This window comes from Festucalex cinctus, chromosome 9 (assembly GCF_051991245.1).
Source record: "Festucalex cinctus isolate MCC-2025b chromosome 9, RoL_Fcin_1.0, whole genome shotgun sequence".
Lineage (NCBI taxonomy): Eukaryota > Metazoa > Chordata > Actinopteri > Syngnathiformes > Syngnathidae > Festucalex > Festucalex cinctus.
The window spans coordinates 7,655,895-7,670,823 of NC_135419.1; the positions used below are offsets into that span (position 1 = coordinate 7,655,895).

The following is a 14,929-nucleotide window of genomic DNA, read 5'->3' on the forward strand; positions in this document are numbered from 1 at the left end:
GTGTGATAATTTATTTTCACATAAATCACTGAGATCTCTCTTTTGAAAATAGACAACATAAAAAAATATGTAAGACAAATAAATAAATTTAAAAAGAGAAAGAAAATAAATTCTGTGTTGAAACAATATTCTTCTCCCGACTATATTTCTATAATGTGAAGATTAGGTTATGAAAATCTAACCAAGTGCTTAGATTAATTATTCTAATCTACAGTGTGGATTAATGTATTCCTTATTCTGACAAAACGTCACTTCAGAACGGACAATATTTTTTTCAGCACCATGGACAGCACATTTCACACGGTCTGTAACCGGTCGAGACAGTGAAGCAGTCACTCGAAAAATAAACCTGAATGCTGCATTTTCTACCCAGACAAATGCAAACTCTTTGATGTAAGATGTTGGCCAACTTCTATGTGCACAACAGAATCCACAATCAAAGGCTCAAGTATTTTTACTTGTACCATATCATTTTTACACAGCATACATGTCCAACATATACTTCAAATGCTCTTCTGTCCTTTTCTGTGCACAAGACAATTTCATAAGAGATGGACTCCTAATATGAAACTAAAGATGTTGTGCTATACTGCTATTTTATATTATTGAACAAACTCGCATCACATTGCATTAATAGAATTTTCTGAAACTGTTTTTACCATTCCAAATTAACACCAGTATATAACTAAAACCTTTCACAGTATTACAAGATTTTCTACCATTAAATATGGAGTGTTATGCAGATGTTGAGAGTCAAGAAGGCAATAAGCATAATATAACCTGAATGAAGCTATATGTCTTAAGATGTAAAATAATTAAATAGATCAATTCAGACCATGGACAGGAAGTCTCGCGAAAGAATAGCTGAGGCAGCCAGTTATTAAAATAAATAAATAAATAAATAAATAAATAAATAAATAAAAATAAATAAAAACTATTGAGAAGAAGAATACTCTGCCTGTGACGCATTTATGATGTATTTAAACAAGAACTCTTCTGATGAAAAAAAAAAAAAATACCTTCAAGATGTCAACAGACTAAAATGTTAAATACATACTCAGCGTACCGTTGTTCAACAACATGGACAATATACTGTAAATAAACCACTTAATTAATTTGTCTTATGCCTGTGGTAATCTTTCATTAAGATTGCTTTGACTCCAAAACTGTCCTACTAAGTGGCCACAAGTGCTATTCATATTAAACCAGCTTGACTTAAAACATGAGATATTTAAACCTGGGGGTCATTTATAAGCTGGTTTTCAAAAAGCCATTAGTGTTTGAGCTTTTTGCTACATGTAAGTGCATAACAGCTAAAACAACATCTATGACAAACCAGGAAAAGAAATTGTCTGCCTACCTTTTCTGTAGTGGGTAAAGTTTGAGTCCTGGTAAAAGTGTCTCCTCCATTAATACTGATCAGTTCTGCTTCTACAGGTGGAAAGGGCGTGGGAAAAACCACCATGTCACTCTTGAGCGTGTCTGAACTGAAGCACACGTCGTACTGCTGAGTCGCTTTGGAGTAAGACCAGCTCCCGTCAGGGTGGGTGGTGATCATTGGGGCGCTGTACCTGTCGAAAGGTCCGTCTGTCTGTCTGTGGCATTTGAAGGCCACTAAAGTGATGAGGCTGAGCAGAAAGATGAGCGACACGGCCACAATGGCGATGAGCAGATACAAGTGTAAATCGGAGAAGCTCTCCTCCTTGATGGGCACATGTCTGAACTGAGTGTGGATGTCAGCTGTGCTTTCAAGCACCACCACATCAATAGACACAGTAGCTGACAGGGAGGCTTCTCCGTTATCACACACCAACACCACCAAGGGGTGACTTTTCAGGTCATTGTCACTCATTCGCCTCTTGGTCCGAATCTCCCCGGTGCTGGTTCCGATCCGGAAGAGGTTGTTGCTGCCTTTGGGCTCAGACAGGTGATAGGAGAGCAGTGCATTGTAGCCAGAGTCTGCATCTACTGCCCTGATTTTGGCCACAAAATATCCCGCTTCAGCGGTATATGGGATGCTCTCACTGTTCACGGAGCCAAGTTCGGAATAGGGAGCCAAAATGGCGGGACTGTTGTCGTTCTCATCCAGGATAAAAACATTGACGGTGGCGTTGCTACTGAGTGGAGGAACACCAGAATCTGTGGCTTGAACTTGAAACTGAAATGTCTTCAACTTCTCATAGTCGAAAGATTGCAAACTGACAATGTCTCCACTCTCTGAGTTAATGTTAATCATTGTCGTTATTGGTACTGAGCCAGTGCTACTTTGCACAAATGAGTATCTCACTTGCCCATTTTGATCAATGTCATCATCAACTGCAGTCACTTTATGAATTACTGCTCCTGGTGGGCTGTTTTCTTTGATGTAAATATTAATGAGGGATTCTGAGAAGTGAGGAGCATTGTCATTTATATCAGAAATATGAACATAAACCACACTAGTGCTGGACATAGATGGAGCTCCTTCATCAATTGCTACTATAGTAATTTTATAGTTGGTCTGAGTCTCTCTGTCTAATGGGCCATTGACTGTTAATGAATAATAATTTTTATAATTCGTTTCCAATTTAAATGGAGTCCCATTCACAATAGTAACTTCAACAACACCGTTCTTTCCCCCGTCCTTATCAAGCACAGACACAAGAGCAATAGCAGTGCCAATCTCCGCATCCTCCTTAACTGTGTTTAGCAGTGACGTCACACTAATCTCAGGAGCATTGTCATTTATGTCCTCCACTTCAACCAGGACTTTACAGTCAGTAGACATTGGAGGATGACCTTTGTCAGTGGCCTGTGCATGAATCTCAAAAGCGGAATTGTCTTCATAGTCTATCTCTCCTTTGACGAAAATCACACCTGTTTTAGGATTAATTCCAAATAAATCCAAAACATGGTCCTGTCCTTTACGCCTAAGTGAATATTCTATTTCACCATTCAAGCCATCATCAGCATCAGCTGCATTCAGTGTGATGACTGTTTTATTTAGTGGTGAGTTCTCTGAAATTTGTGTTTTATATAAAGAAGTGCTAAAGACAGGAGCATTGTCGTTGTTGTCTAAAACATTGATCAGAATTTGACATGTGCCAGATTTGGGTGGATTTCCACCATCCACTGCAGTGACTGTAAGTGTAATAGAATGCTGTTTTTCTCGATCTAAAGGCTTCTGGAGCACAAGTTTAGAAGCCGCACCCTCCCCTTTGTGGGAATCAAGAGAAAAATAATCATTCGGACTAATCTTGTACGCAGTAACACTATTTTTCCCAACGTCGAGATCTAACGCCCCGATGAAACCAAAAGTCCCCCCTGGCAACGTATTCTCCGCGATATTAAGTGTCTGCAGCCTCTCAATGAAATAAGGCGCATTATCATTTATGTCAACTATATTTATTTCCAGTCTATACAGCTTTAAAGGTTTGTTCATAACCGCTTCTACGTTGACGGTGCATGCCGCAGCCTGTGCACAGAGCTGCTCTCTGTCTATTCTCTCACTCACATAAAGAGATCCAGTTTTCACATTCACGTCGAAATATTTCCTTTTTGATCCGCTCACAATCTGAAACATGCGCTCCTCCAAGTCATGCACGTTTAAGTTTAAATCCTTGGCCACATTTCCAACAAAGGTGCCCACCTTTACCTCCTCCAAAACATTGTAGGAAAGCTGTCCATATGCCGCCGTGCAACAACAATCCAATAGAACAAAGGCCAAATAAATCCTCAATGAGCTGCGTGTCCATCTCATCAACATATTTGTATCCGACGTGAATCGACCAGAACTGACAGCTTCCTCCACGTTCCCACGATGATTCTTCATTGAGGAAAAAATTAACAGAATATTATTTAAACAGACAACAAGGCCGAGGGACGCGCTTACTGATCCATCCACTCTTCCACCTCGCGGTTTTGTGACAAAGCCTGAAAAAAAACGGACGCATCCCCGTCATTTGGGAGGAGTCCGAGGACGTTAACATGTGATGGTCTCGACTGCCCTCTGGTGGCCACTTTCATTAACTGACAGGACTACACAACATGACAACCACAGCGATTCCAGTTATCTCAAACACCCTGTGTCTCGCTGTTACAAATATAAACACATAAATAAAATCAATTTGTAATGTAGGGATAGCGGTTTTGAGACAAAGTCTGAAAAATGACAACTGATTAATAAGTTTAAACATCAAGCGTGATTTCAACTTTGCTTAATTCAACATCAGAGGTGTATATTTCAGCACCATGGATAGGTGCATGTGGTCTGCAACAAGGAAGGAGATTGTTGAGCTAATTAAGGCACCGATTTTGCACTAGGACATCTGTGCAAACAAAAATGCTACAAAAAAGATGAATACTGAAATAAGTGTTGTTGCAATTTCCTTTGTGTGAAATCTGGGCCTTTTAATTGAACACAAAGTTGATAGAGTACAGTACTCACAGGAAGTCATTAACTTTTCTGTATAAATGATACTAATTTATTGTGCCTTCCACCATCTAATTATATATCATTTGTTTTTTTCTGCCTGTCAATATACATTATGTTATTGCAGATGAACAAAGATATTCATGCAGTCATTCTCAGACAAACTAAGCGTAATTGAATAAATGGCTGGTTGGGAATGACTGCCTTAGCACCCACACCTGGCCAGAGCTCCAGAAATTATGACAAAGTTTCAGCTTTTAGCAATAAAATGTGGAAACAGCTATATTTTCCTTCTTTTTTCCCTCTCTGTCCATGAATTAAATTACAAAAATAAAGCTTTTTTTCTTACCTTTTCAGTAGTGGGTAAAGTTTGAGTCCTGGTAAAGGTGTCTCCTCCATTAATACTGATCAGTTCTGCCTCTACAGGTGGAAAGGGCGTGGGAAAAACCACCATGTCACTCTTGAGCGTGTCTGAGCTGAAGCACACGTCGTACTGCTGAGTCGCTTTGGAGTAAGACCAGCTCCCGTCAGGGTGGGTGGTGATCATTGGGGCGCTGTACCTGTCGAAAGGTCCGTCTGTCTGTCTGTGGCATTTGAAGGCCACTAAAGTGATGAGGCTGAGCAGAAAGATGAGCGACACGGCCACAATGGCGATGAGCAGATACAAGTGTAAATCGGAGAAGCTCTCCTCCTTGATGGGCACATGTCTGAACTGAGTGTGGATGTCAGCTGTGCTTTCAAGCACCACCACATCAATAGACACAGTAGCTGACAGGGAGGCTTCTCCGTTATCACACACCAACACCACCAAGGGGTGACTTTTCAGGTCATTGTCACTCATTCGCCTCTTGGTCCGAATCTCCCCGGTGCTGGTTCCGATCCGGAAGAGGTTGTTGCTGCCTTTGGGCTCAGACAGGTGATAGGAGAGCAGTGCATTGTAGCCAGAGTCTGCATCCACTGCCCTGATTTTGGCCACAAAATATCCCGCTTCAGCGGTATATGGGATGGTCTCACTGTTAACAGAGCCGTGTTCGGAATAGGGAGCCAAAATGGCGGGCCTGTTGTCATTCTCATCCAGGATAAAAACATTGACGGTGACGTTGCTACTGAGTGGAGGAACACCAGAGTCTGTGGCCTGAACTTTGAACTGAAACGTCTTCAACCTCTCATAGTCAAAAGACTGAAGAGCAACTATATCTCCACTTTCAGAGTTAATGTTTATCATTGTAGTTATTGGCAATGAATCAGTGCTGCTTTGCACAAATGAGTATCTCACATGCCCATTTTCATTAACATCATCATCCACTGCAGTCGCTCTATTTATCACTGCTCCTGGTGGACTATTTTCTTTAATATAAACATTAACGAGGGACTCTGAGAAGTGAGGCGCGTTGTCATTAACATCAGAAATGTGAACGTAAACTACACTGGTGCTGGATAGAGGAGGACTTCCCTTATCTTTGGCAACAATTGTGATGTTGTATTGCGGTGCACTCTCTCTGTCTAGTGGCTCATCAACTAAGAGAGAGTAATAGTTTTTGTAATTTTCTTCCAGTTTAAATGGAACTTTATTTTGAATATGCACATTAACATGACCATTCTCACCGCCGTCTTTATCAAAAAGTGACACCAGTGCGACTGCCGTGCCCACAACAGCGTCTTCTGGCACGGCGTTGTGCAGTGATGTCACCGTGACCTCGGGGGCATTGTCGTTGACATCCAAAACCTCAAGCAGCACTTTGCAATGAGCAGACATTGGGGGGTTGCCTTTATCAGTGGCTTCCACTCTTATCTCGTACGCTCTCTTTTCCTCATAGTCAATGTGACCTTTCACCTTAATTACACCCGTTTGACCTTCAATTTCAAATACATCCAACACGTGATCTTGATCTTTGCTTCTTAATGAATACACAATCTCGCTGTTTAAACCCTCGTCAGCATCGGTGGCATTCAATGTTATGATTCTAGTGCCGACTGGTGCATTTTCTTTAAGTGTTGTTTTATAGAGAGATTCACTAAACGTTGGGATGTTGTCATTGTTGTCTAAAACATTTATTATAATTTGAGAGGTTCCTGATTTGGTTGGGCTCCCCCCGTCTACCGCAGTCAGTGTCATAGTGAGGACAGGTTGCTTCTCTCTATCCAAAGCTTTCTTCAGCACGAGCTCAGCAGACACGCTGCCGCCTGCTTTATGCACTGCTAATGAAAAATGCTCATTTGGACTTAATCTATACGTGCTGATGCTGTTTTTACCAACATCTGCATCACTGGCTTCAGACAAAGCAAATTTAACCCCTGGCAATGTGCTCTCTGCGATATTTAAATTCTGCATTTTTGTGGTAAACAAAGGGGAGTTATCGTTGACATCTAAAATGTCTACATGAACGCGATAGAGTTTTAAAGGGTTGTTTATTACAGCTTCAACACTGATGGAGCATTTCACCTCCTCTGTGCAGAGTTCCTCTCTGTCTATTCTCTCATTTACATAAAGAGCTCCAGTCTTTAGATTTACCTCAAGGAATTTCTTCTTGGTGGTGGCAACAATCTGAAACAAACGAGATTCCAGGTCCTGTACGTTTAAATTTAAATCCTTGCCGATGTTTCCAACGAGAGTGCCGGGGTTTAACTCCTCTGAGATGGAATAAGAAAGCTGTCCAGATGCGGAATCCCAGTAACACTCCAGGAGAATAAGCCACAAATAGATCCCAAAATAGTTCCATCTACAAGCCATGTTTATGTCCAAAATGAATGAATTATGAATGAATGAATAAAAAATAATTCCTTATTTTAGGGTGAGCCGTGTGCTTGTTCCTCCGTTCTCTGCCTCTTTATGACAAAGACTGAATAGACATCCCCAGTATCTGAAAACGGGAGGGGCCTCAATGCAATGGAAGAGCGGCTCTTCCACTGATGGATAAAGAGCGACGCTTGGTGGTCAGTGGGCATGTGCAGGGGTGAGTGAATTTTTCATGATTCACAGGCAGGCAGCCATTAAAACACACACACACAGCAAGAGAAATGACCAAATCTTTACAAACAAGAAACCTTGAGTTGATTCTTGTGGGTTTTTTTTTCCTGACTCCTAAAATGAAAACTACTGCATACAATGTCCTCTTTTTTTTTTTTTTTTTTTGATCAGAGAGCTGAAATGTTTTTTTTCTCTCCTCACTCTCCTTAGTATTCTGCTCTCTGAGTACCTATATTAACCATGCGGCTAATTAATCAGTTGAACTGATTGCACACATGAGGATGTGTGCTCTAGTATGTTTTGGTTTTCTCCACAATTCGTCATCAATTTGCATGAACGTCCCTCTGCTTGCTAATCCGGGGATTAATACTCAGCTTCATAAACTCCCGTCCTATTTTCCTGCATGTGGAAAACATGATTTCATTTGGAGAAAATATTAATAATCATCACACACTGATCCACAATCATCTCTCTGCTGCAATATGCATTATTAATACCTCACAATGGCTAATATGCAGAATTTATAGATGACAAGTGTTAAAATATGTTCAAGTGAAGTGATTTTTGTGTATATATGTACTCACAAAAAGTCAGTCACCTTTCTCATCAAATGATGCATATTACTGTCAGGATTATCAAAACCAGCTCAGAATCCTGGATTATCTTCCTCATAAAGTCTACATCACACATACTAATATTACTCAGCACAGCAAAGCCAGAATTTATCTTTTAAAAGCACGTAGCTTATCACAGCTCTGTCCAACGACCTGCTGACCTCTTGACCTTATTTGCTGTTGATTTGCGTTCAAATCTCTGCTGCTTTCCAAGAAATTATAAACCACTCTTCTGTTGTTTATATGATGTTAATTTATGCATTATTTAGCGAACGTCAGTTGCTGTAATAATGAATCCAACTTGACAGCAGAACTGGGGCTTTTTACTGAACATTTCAAAAGAAACAATTCAAACACATTTTGTAAATTATATTTAGCACTCCGAGAACGCTGCTGCAGAGCTTTATCCTCTGATATGAAAGGCCTCTAATGCACAAACTAAAAATACAGATCACTTTGATTTGCTTTAATTTTTACATTAGCAAATAATGTAAATATACGCATCGATAAAGTAACTCTCCCTTAGGAATTACTGAATAATTTACATGACAAATAAAGGTTTAAAAAGACACACACTTTTCCTCCCTTCAGAGTGATTTATTTTTATTTAGTTGACGTAGTAGTAAGTATATCCTAGAGTGGGAGCAAAGGGTTAAAGGTTAGAGAATGAGGGCAGTGAGTGTGGTGTATTTTTGGTGTGTTATTAAAGAGTGAGTGCCGCATATAGAGGAGCTGCTGCTGATCATCTAAGCAAGGCGTGTGTGTGCGCTTGTGTGGGGGTGCCATCTGAACATGCTTCAAGCACTCCCCTCCCTTCCTCCATCCCTTCTCTCCCATTCATGTCTCCATAGTAACGCCATCCCCGGAACAGACATGACGTACGTATGCACACAGACGCGCATTATGAGCACGAGCCCATGGGTGTATTTTACTAAATACACTGGAGTTTTTGACCCACTTTTGAATATTCATCAGCTCACATTGATGGATTCCGCTCTCGTTGAATGAATCGAACCGCATCAGGCTTTGCGTGCACACACAAATGTGCAAACAAAGCATACTCTGGTGTGAACTAGTCTACCAACAGTTGCAGCCGGGTTGCTCATGCATCGCTAATGTTGCACTGCTACAGCATATTCACTACGACACTTCAGCTGCAGCAGCCTCTTCTCCTTTCCGACCCCCTCACCACACTGAAGAGAGCCTGACCTTCTCAATCAACCTTGCACATGCAACCCACAGTGCCCGCGCTGGGACAAGGCTCTGGAGACCACCCACACGTCCTTCCTGCAAGATGCACACTTGCTTTATGTGATGCAACACTTCAAAGTATAGCATGTCAAATTTATCATAAATGTCAAATACCTTTCCCCTATATAGGATGTCAAAATTAGTGTTAATTTTGTGCTAATTTAAAGTTCCTTTAACCCCGCTAATTTAGTCCAAATTCATCAGTAATAAATTTAATAATAATGCATATATTTGTGGAGACTGGAGTTGTATTTTACAATTTTAAAAATGTGCAGAATTTCACAAGTTACTTCATGTTAAAGACTAGATAGCTTTATATGAAAAGAAAATGCACTGAGCTGTCACCATCTTACAAATGCAATCATGCCATCTAGTGGCAGATAATGACCTAAACACAAACTGAATCTGAATTATTATGAAATTACTCATCAGTGACTAAAAGATGCAGACATGTTTCTGTTTAACATTTTTCTCCTTTTTATGTTAACAAGAGTATGAAAAGTTAAAGAAAAAAATGTTGCATATATATATATATATATATATATATATATATATATATATATATGTATATATGGCTAGACCCTCTGCACATAAAAATCTACACTTGCTAATATATATAATATCATGAAGAAACAGAACGAAATCCATCTCAATCATTTCTTTTTAAATCTGCACTCCCTCCATTGGTTGGAAAAGTAGGACAGGCAAAAACATGAGCCAGGACATGGCAATATGGAGCGTGCCCATGCACACACGCATACACATGCACACACCACTGAAACAGACACACAAACGCATTGTTCACTCATTTGGAAAGCAATAGCACAATTCCCCCAAGTCACTTAATTAGTTACTCTAGTGTAAAACAACAAGCAGGCAAAGCAGCAGGCTACTGTTGATTGTATGTTGTGGATGTGTCATGAGAGGAGAGCTCAGAACTCTTTTTTTTTTTTTTTCCCTCCTCTCACTCATGGTGTCGATTCACTTTGTAACAACAGATGCATTCAGATCAGCATAAAACCAGACATGCCATATTAGAAACAGAGGAAAGGGAAAAACAAACAAACATCCAATTGGCTTGGTTGAAGCGATGTGGCATCCCTGGACTAGATCTGTTTCCACTGTGAGCAGCCATAATTGATTCACTAGCTCCTCTCTTGTTGCCATAGCGACACAGACGCAAGCCTCCATCAGTGCCACTCCCTACTTCCTGCCCCTTCACTGGACCTTTCTTTGTGAGGAAACAGGCAAAGAATATGATGTCAACTACATACAATTATGTTTTATATACCACACATATACAGACAATGCATTTAATTCCTTCCATCTTTTATATGACTAGTGCACCCACACAGAGGAATGAATGATGCAGCCAGAACTAAACCATTTTTCTGGGATTAGGAGTAAATCTGGCTCCATAGTCAATCATGGATAACCTAGATTTGTCAATCAAATGGTTCAGCACAGGCAGAGGGTGTAGACCAACCAGTTATGAGTGGGGTAAAAAATAGGACAGCTATCCGTGGATCAATACTGACACATAAACTCAATAGTAAAACCAGTGAATACGCCACCACTTTCAGAGTGCAGTGACCAGCTAAATAATTGACTGGATTGACGCACTGAGCACATTATGTTCTGATTTTTTGCCACAAGAGGGCGCATACCTCCCTTTCACCCCTTTTCACATGCTCAGTCTGGGCCAGATAAAGCTTTCTGATCACTCTCACACTCAGATGAAAAAGTGTATCATGTGGCACAGATACTCTCCAGCCTTGATGTCTGATTCTCATTCACTGTGTCTCCAGGAAATGGAAAAACGCTGGGACTGTATTAAACAAATGCTTGCAAACGTCATCCAGTGTAATGCTTGAGAAATCAAAGCGGGAAAGATGGAGCCATATACGACCGCAGGAGAACAAAATGCTGTACATTTATAGAGCATTTAATGCATACACTGTACAATTAATGTTCATTTTTTTCACACTGATATATTCTACATTTCTCACACATTGGACACATTTAAGTGTTGTGTAATGTCTATTTTTACCTTCTTCTTAGTCATGCTGAACTAACTGTTCGCCCACCAGTAGTGCGTGCATGTGAAGAGCAATGGAGGAGCAGACCTGCTGCATGCGCTCAGGCTTGGCCCAATTCCATTAAAAAAAAAAAAAAAAAATGAAGGGAGTGAGTCTGAATAATAGAGGAGAGTGCTGGCCTGTAGAGAGCCTGATGTTGGAAGTGTAGGCTGGAATGGTTTTTGTGAGCGTGCTCCACTTTCCACCAGAAAATGACGACAGTATTGTGATGGGACTGTTGTGATGTGTTGTGACTCGTTCATTCATTTCCATGAACTCTCGGGTCAGTCAGTATAAGCTTCCTGTCTTAATAGTATCAAAACCTAAATAGCTACAAGGACAAACAAATTCCCAAGAGGTGGTCTCTCTGCAATATACCCAGTTGTCCGTTTAATAGATAGGCTACACTTAAAATGAATGTATACCTCAAAACCGTCCATCTACAATACAAGACACAGAATTGTGTGAGTGGCATCTTTAGTTTCACTTTCTGCAGCCTTCTTTAAACTACACTTGGTGGCATCATTAAGTTGATTGCACCTAATCGCATTAGAGGAGTAATGGGAGAATTATAACTTGACACTCTTTACGGAGGCCTTAATCCATGTAGGACAAACTGGAATATTGACATTCGTGGCAGAATTGACAGGATAAGTAGTAAACAGACGTTTGCGGCTAAAAGTAAAGAACGCCAGTAATATGTGAATTTCAGTAGTTTTTTTTTTGTTTTTTTTTAACTATATGTGAGGGGTCCTGGACATATTTTATTTGGTTGTTTGTTTGTTTGTTTGTTTGTTTGTTTAAAATAGAATTTAAAGGTATGTTTTAAAAAGTCTATTAAATACTTTCATACCATAGGCCTATATTGCATTGCAAAAGCACCCTGTATTACAGTAATGTCTCCTTTAATAGTGAGGGCAACAAAAATAAGTTAGACTGAAAAAAGAGAGGGAAAGAGAGAAGAAGAAGCTGAATAAGCCATCACCTTTTGCGCTTCTCCACACAGCATACATGCATGTATATCAGAAAATAAAAAAAGTCTACACACCCCTGTTTGAATGCCATGATTTGTGATATACAAAATTCTGATCAATATCATTGTCCACCATTAATGTGACTGATAACTTGTACTCTTCAATTAAAAAACAAACAAAAAACTTTCAAGAGCAGAAATAAAAATAAATGGTTGCATATGTGTACACACCTTCTAAATTTGGCCAGGTTCTGAATAAACAAATCATATTCATACTCATGTTAATATGAATCAAAACACCTGCAAATATAATTCATTTGTTCAAATTGGCTTTTCTTGTACATACATACAGAGTATGCATACTCACATTCCCTACAATCATGAAACGTAACCGGCCCAACTAGCTGTCAGCCATCCTTCCGTTTGGTGTTTACAGAACGTTCGTTTTAAGAACTACATGCAAATGAAACTCATTTCCATTGTGACATAATACTAAAATTATTTGATGATCCTGGAAGACAGCTAAATTAATATTGCAATGTCAATGTCAATCAAAATGAACAATATTATTGTTGTTGCAAAGACATTTGATACAATTATTGCATTGCATCACATTTCATTTTGCAGGTGTACCTAATGATGTGGCTTGCAGGAGCAAACTCAAGCAATTATATAATTTGTAGGCTGCACTCCAGAGAGCTTTAAATTAGACCTCATTGCATCATTGTGCCAATTAACATGACAGTTTTTTTTTTGTCACATACCGCATATTATTTATTACATGAAAAATAATTACGCTTGATTTAAAAGAAAAAAGTGTCTCTTATTATGGGGGTGGAAACTCAAAATTATTGAGAAAATATGAACAACAGTTGTTCATCAACAAAGGAAATAATTGTTCATGAATGACATGATTGGTCTTTTTCAAAGAAACATTGAAAGCTATCCATAACATTCCAAAATATCAAATGTCACATTCAAATCAAAGATAGGACAAGCAAATAATATATAACTTTGGTTTTAATTATTTTTAATTTTCATCAGATTTTTTGTATGTTATTATTATTATTATTATTATTATTATTATTATTATAAAACTAATAATAATAATAATAATAATAATAATTATTATTATTATTATTATTATTATTATTATTGTTATTATTATTATTATTATTATTATTATTATATAATGATAAGAAGAAGAAGAAGAAGAAAATTGTTATTGTTAATTACTATTATCATGATACTGTACTCCAATGTATAATTTATGGTTATTCCTGTTTAAAACACATCAAATGTATATAAAATATATACAGTACATAAAAAAAGGCTTTCACTCATTGTAATATATGAGAAAGACAGAATGTACTATGAGTCCTGAAGCAGTATTTACAATTGTGCTTCCTCCAAAACGAGGACACTTTGTACAGACAAGAGGCTGCCTCAGACCAAAAATAGCATTAGGGGGCATGATGGATTAAGAGACAAAATGTGCAAGTGGTCGCTTCATGGGACAATTCTCTATTATGAACTAGACTCAACAACTTCAAACAAGAGCATCTTACAGATAAAAATAAAATAAAGTGATCTTGTTGGCAATCTTTTTGTTTCTGCATGCATTCATACGGTCAGACAGGAGGGGGCATATGTGAGTATGAGCAAGATGACAAAGATCGACGCGAAAATAATTATTTTCTCCGAGTGTGGCTAAATGTATGGACAGGAGGGTGAGCAAAATAATCCAGTTTGAGGTGAAGACAAAAGATGGACGTCTAACGAGGCTGTAGAAAGAGTGTGTCGAGAACAAAGCCACTGCAAGCGAGACGTGGGAGTGGGAGTGGGAGGAGAGAGGATGTGAGGCAGTAGGACTACTGCATTAACATTTGCCTTACACACCCTATCGTATTGTTTCAGTCATACTGCACCCACTACACAAGACGGCAGTAAACAAGCACCTTCATTACTAAAATAAATGCAAATATGCAAGTATATGCGAATCACTATCACAGTTAATGCTACGTCACAAACATTAAGCTTAAATCAACATGTTCCTGCGTTTTCCCCCTGACAGATGGTCTACCTAAAAATAAACAGATTTGGGAGAAAAAAAATACATCCACATGTGGCACTGAGATGACTCATCCATCATACAGCTGCTCACTGCAGGTTCACACTCACACAAATATGACTTAGGAGTAGTATTCAGATAAATCTAGTCACAATACTTCTTGAACTTGAACATCTGATTCAAAACAGACTATTTATGATCACCATTAGGGATGTAACGACATCCAAACATCACGATACGATATTGTCACGATATGAAGGTCACGATACGATAATTATCACGATATTGTGGGGGCATTGGCGATATTTAAAAAAGATCACAATATTGTAAAAAAGAGCTCATACAAAAAAAAGCACAATATTGTGTTTTTGTACATTAAAGCAATGCATATTACCTACAATCTCTAATAACAATATTGAGGCACATAATTGGTAATACAAGCACACATTGATCGCTTCACGAGCAAATTAGGTTCCCCTTTATCTAACAATTAACATAGATTTTAAACATAGAAGGCCAAAACATCCCTAATGAAAATTAAATTGTGCTAATAAACTAGCCAC

At 38.9% G+C, this 14,929-nt stretch overlaps 1 protein-coding gene across 11 annotated transcripts in view; it reads right to left on the reverse strand.

Moving 5' to 3' along the window:
- Positions 1-14,929, reverse strand: part of LOC144025391 (protocadherin alpha-C2-like) — a 144,410-nt gene that overhangs the window by 64,833 nt on the left and 64,648 nt on the right. The window contains exon 1 of one of the 11 annotated variants that reach the window (XM_077531328.1): positions 4,761-7,227. The exons of 9 other annotated variants lie outside the window; for them this stretch is intronic. In XM_077531328.1, the coding sequence (XP_077387454.1) occupies positions 4,761-7,142 (2,382 nt within the window). In that variant the 5' untranslated portion in view covers positions 7,143-7,227. Of the gene's footprint in view, positions 1-1,360; positions 3,876-4,760; positions 7,228-14,929 lie in introns of those variants that run through there. One more of the 11 variants, XM_077531320.1, reaches the window with a different exon arrangement.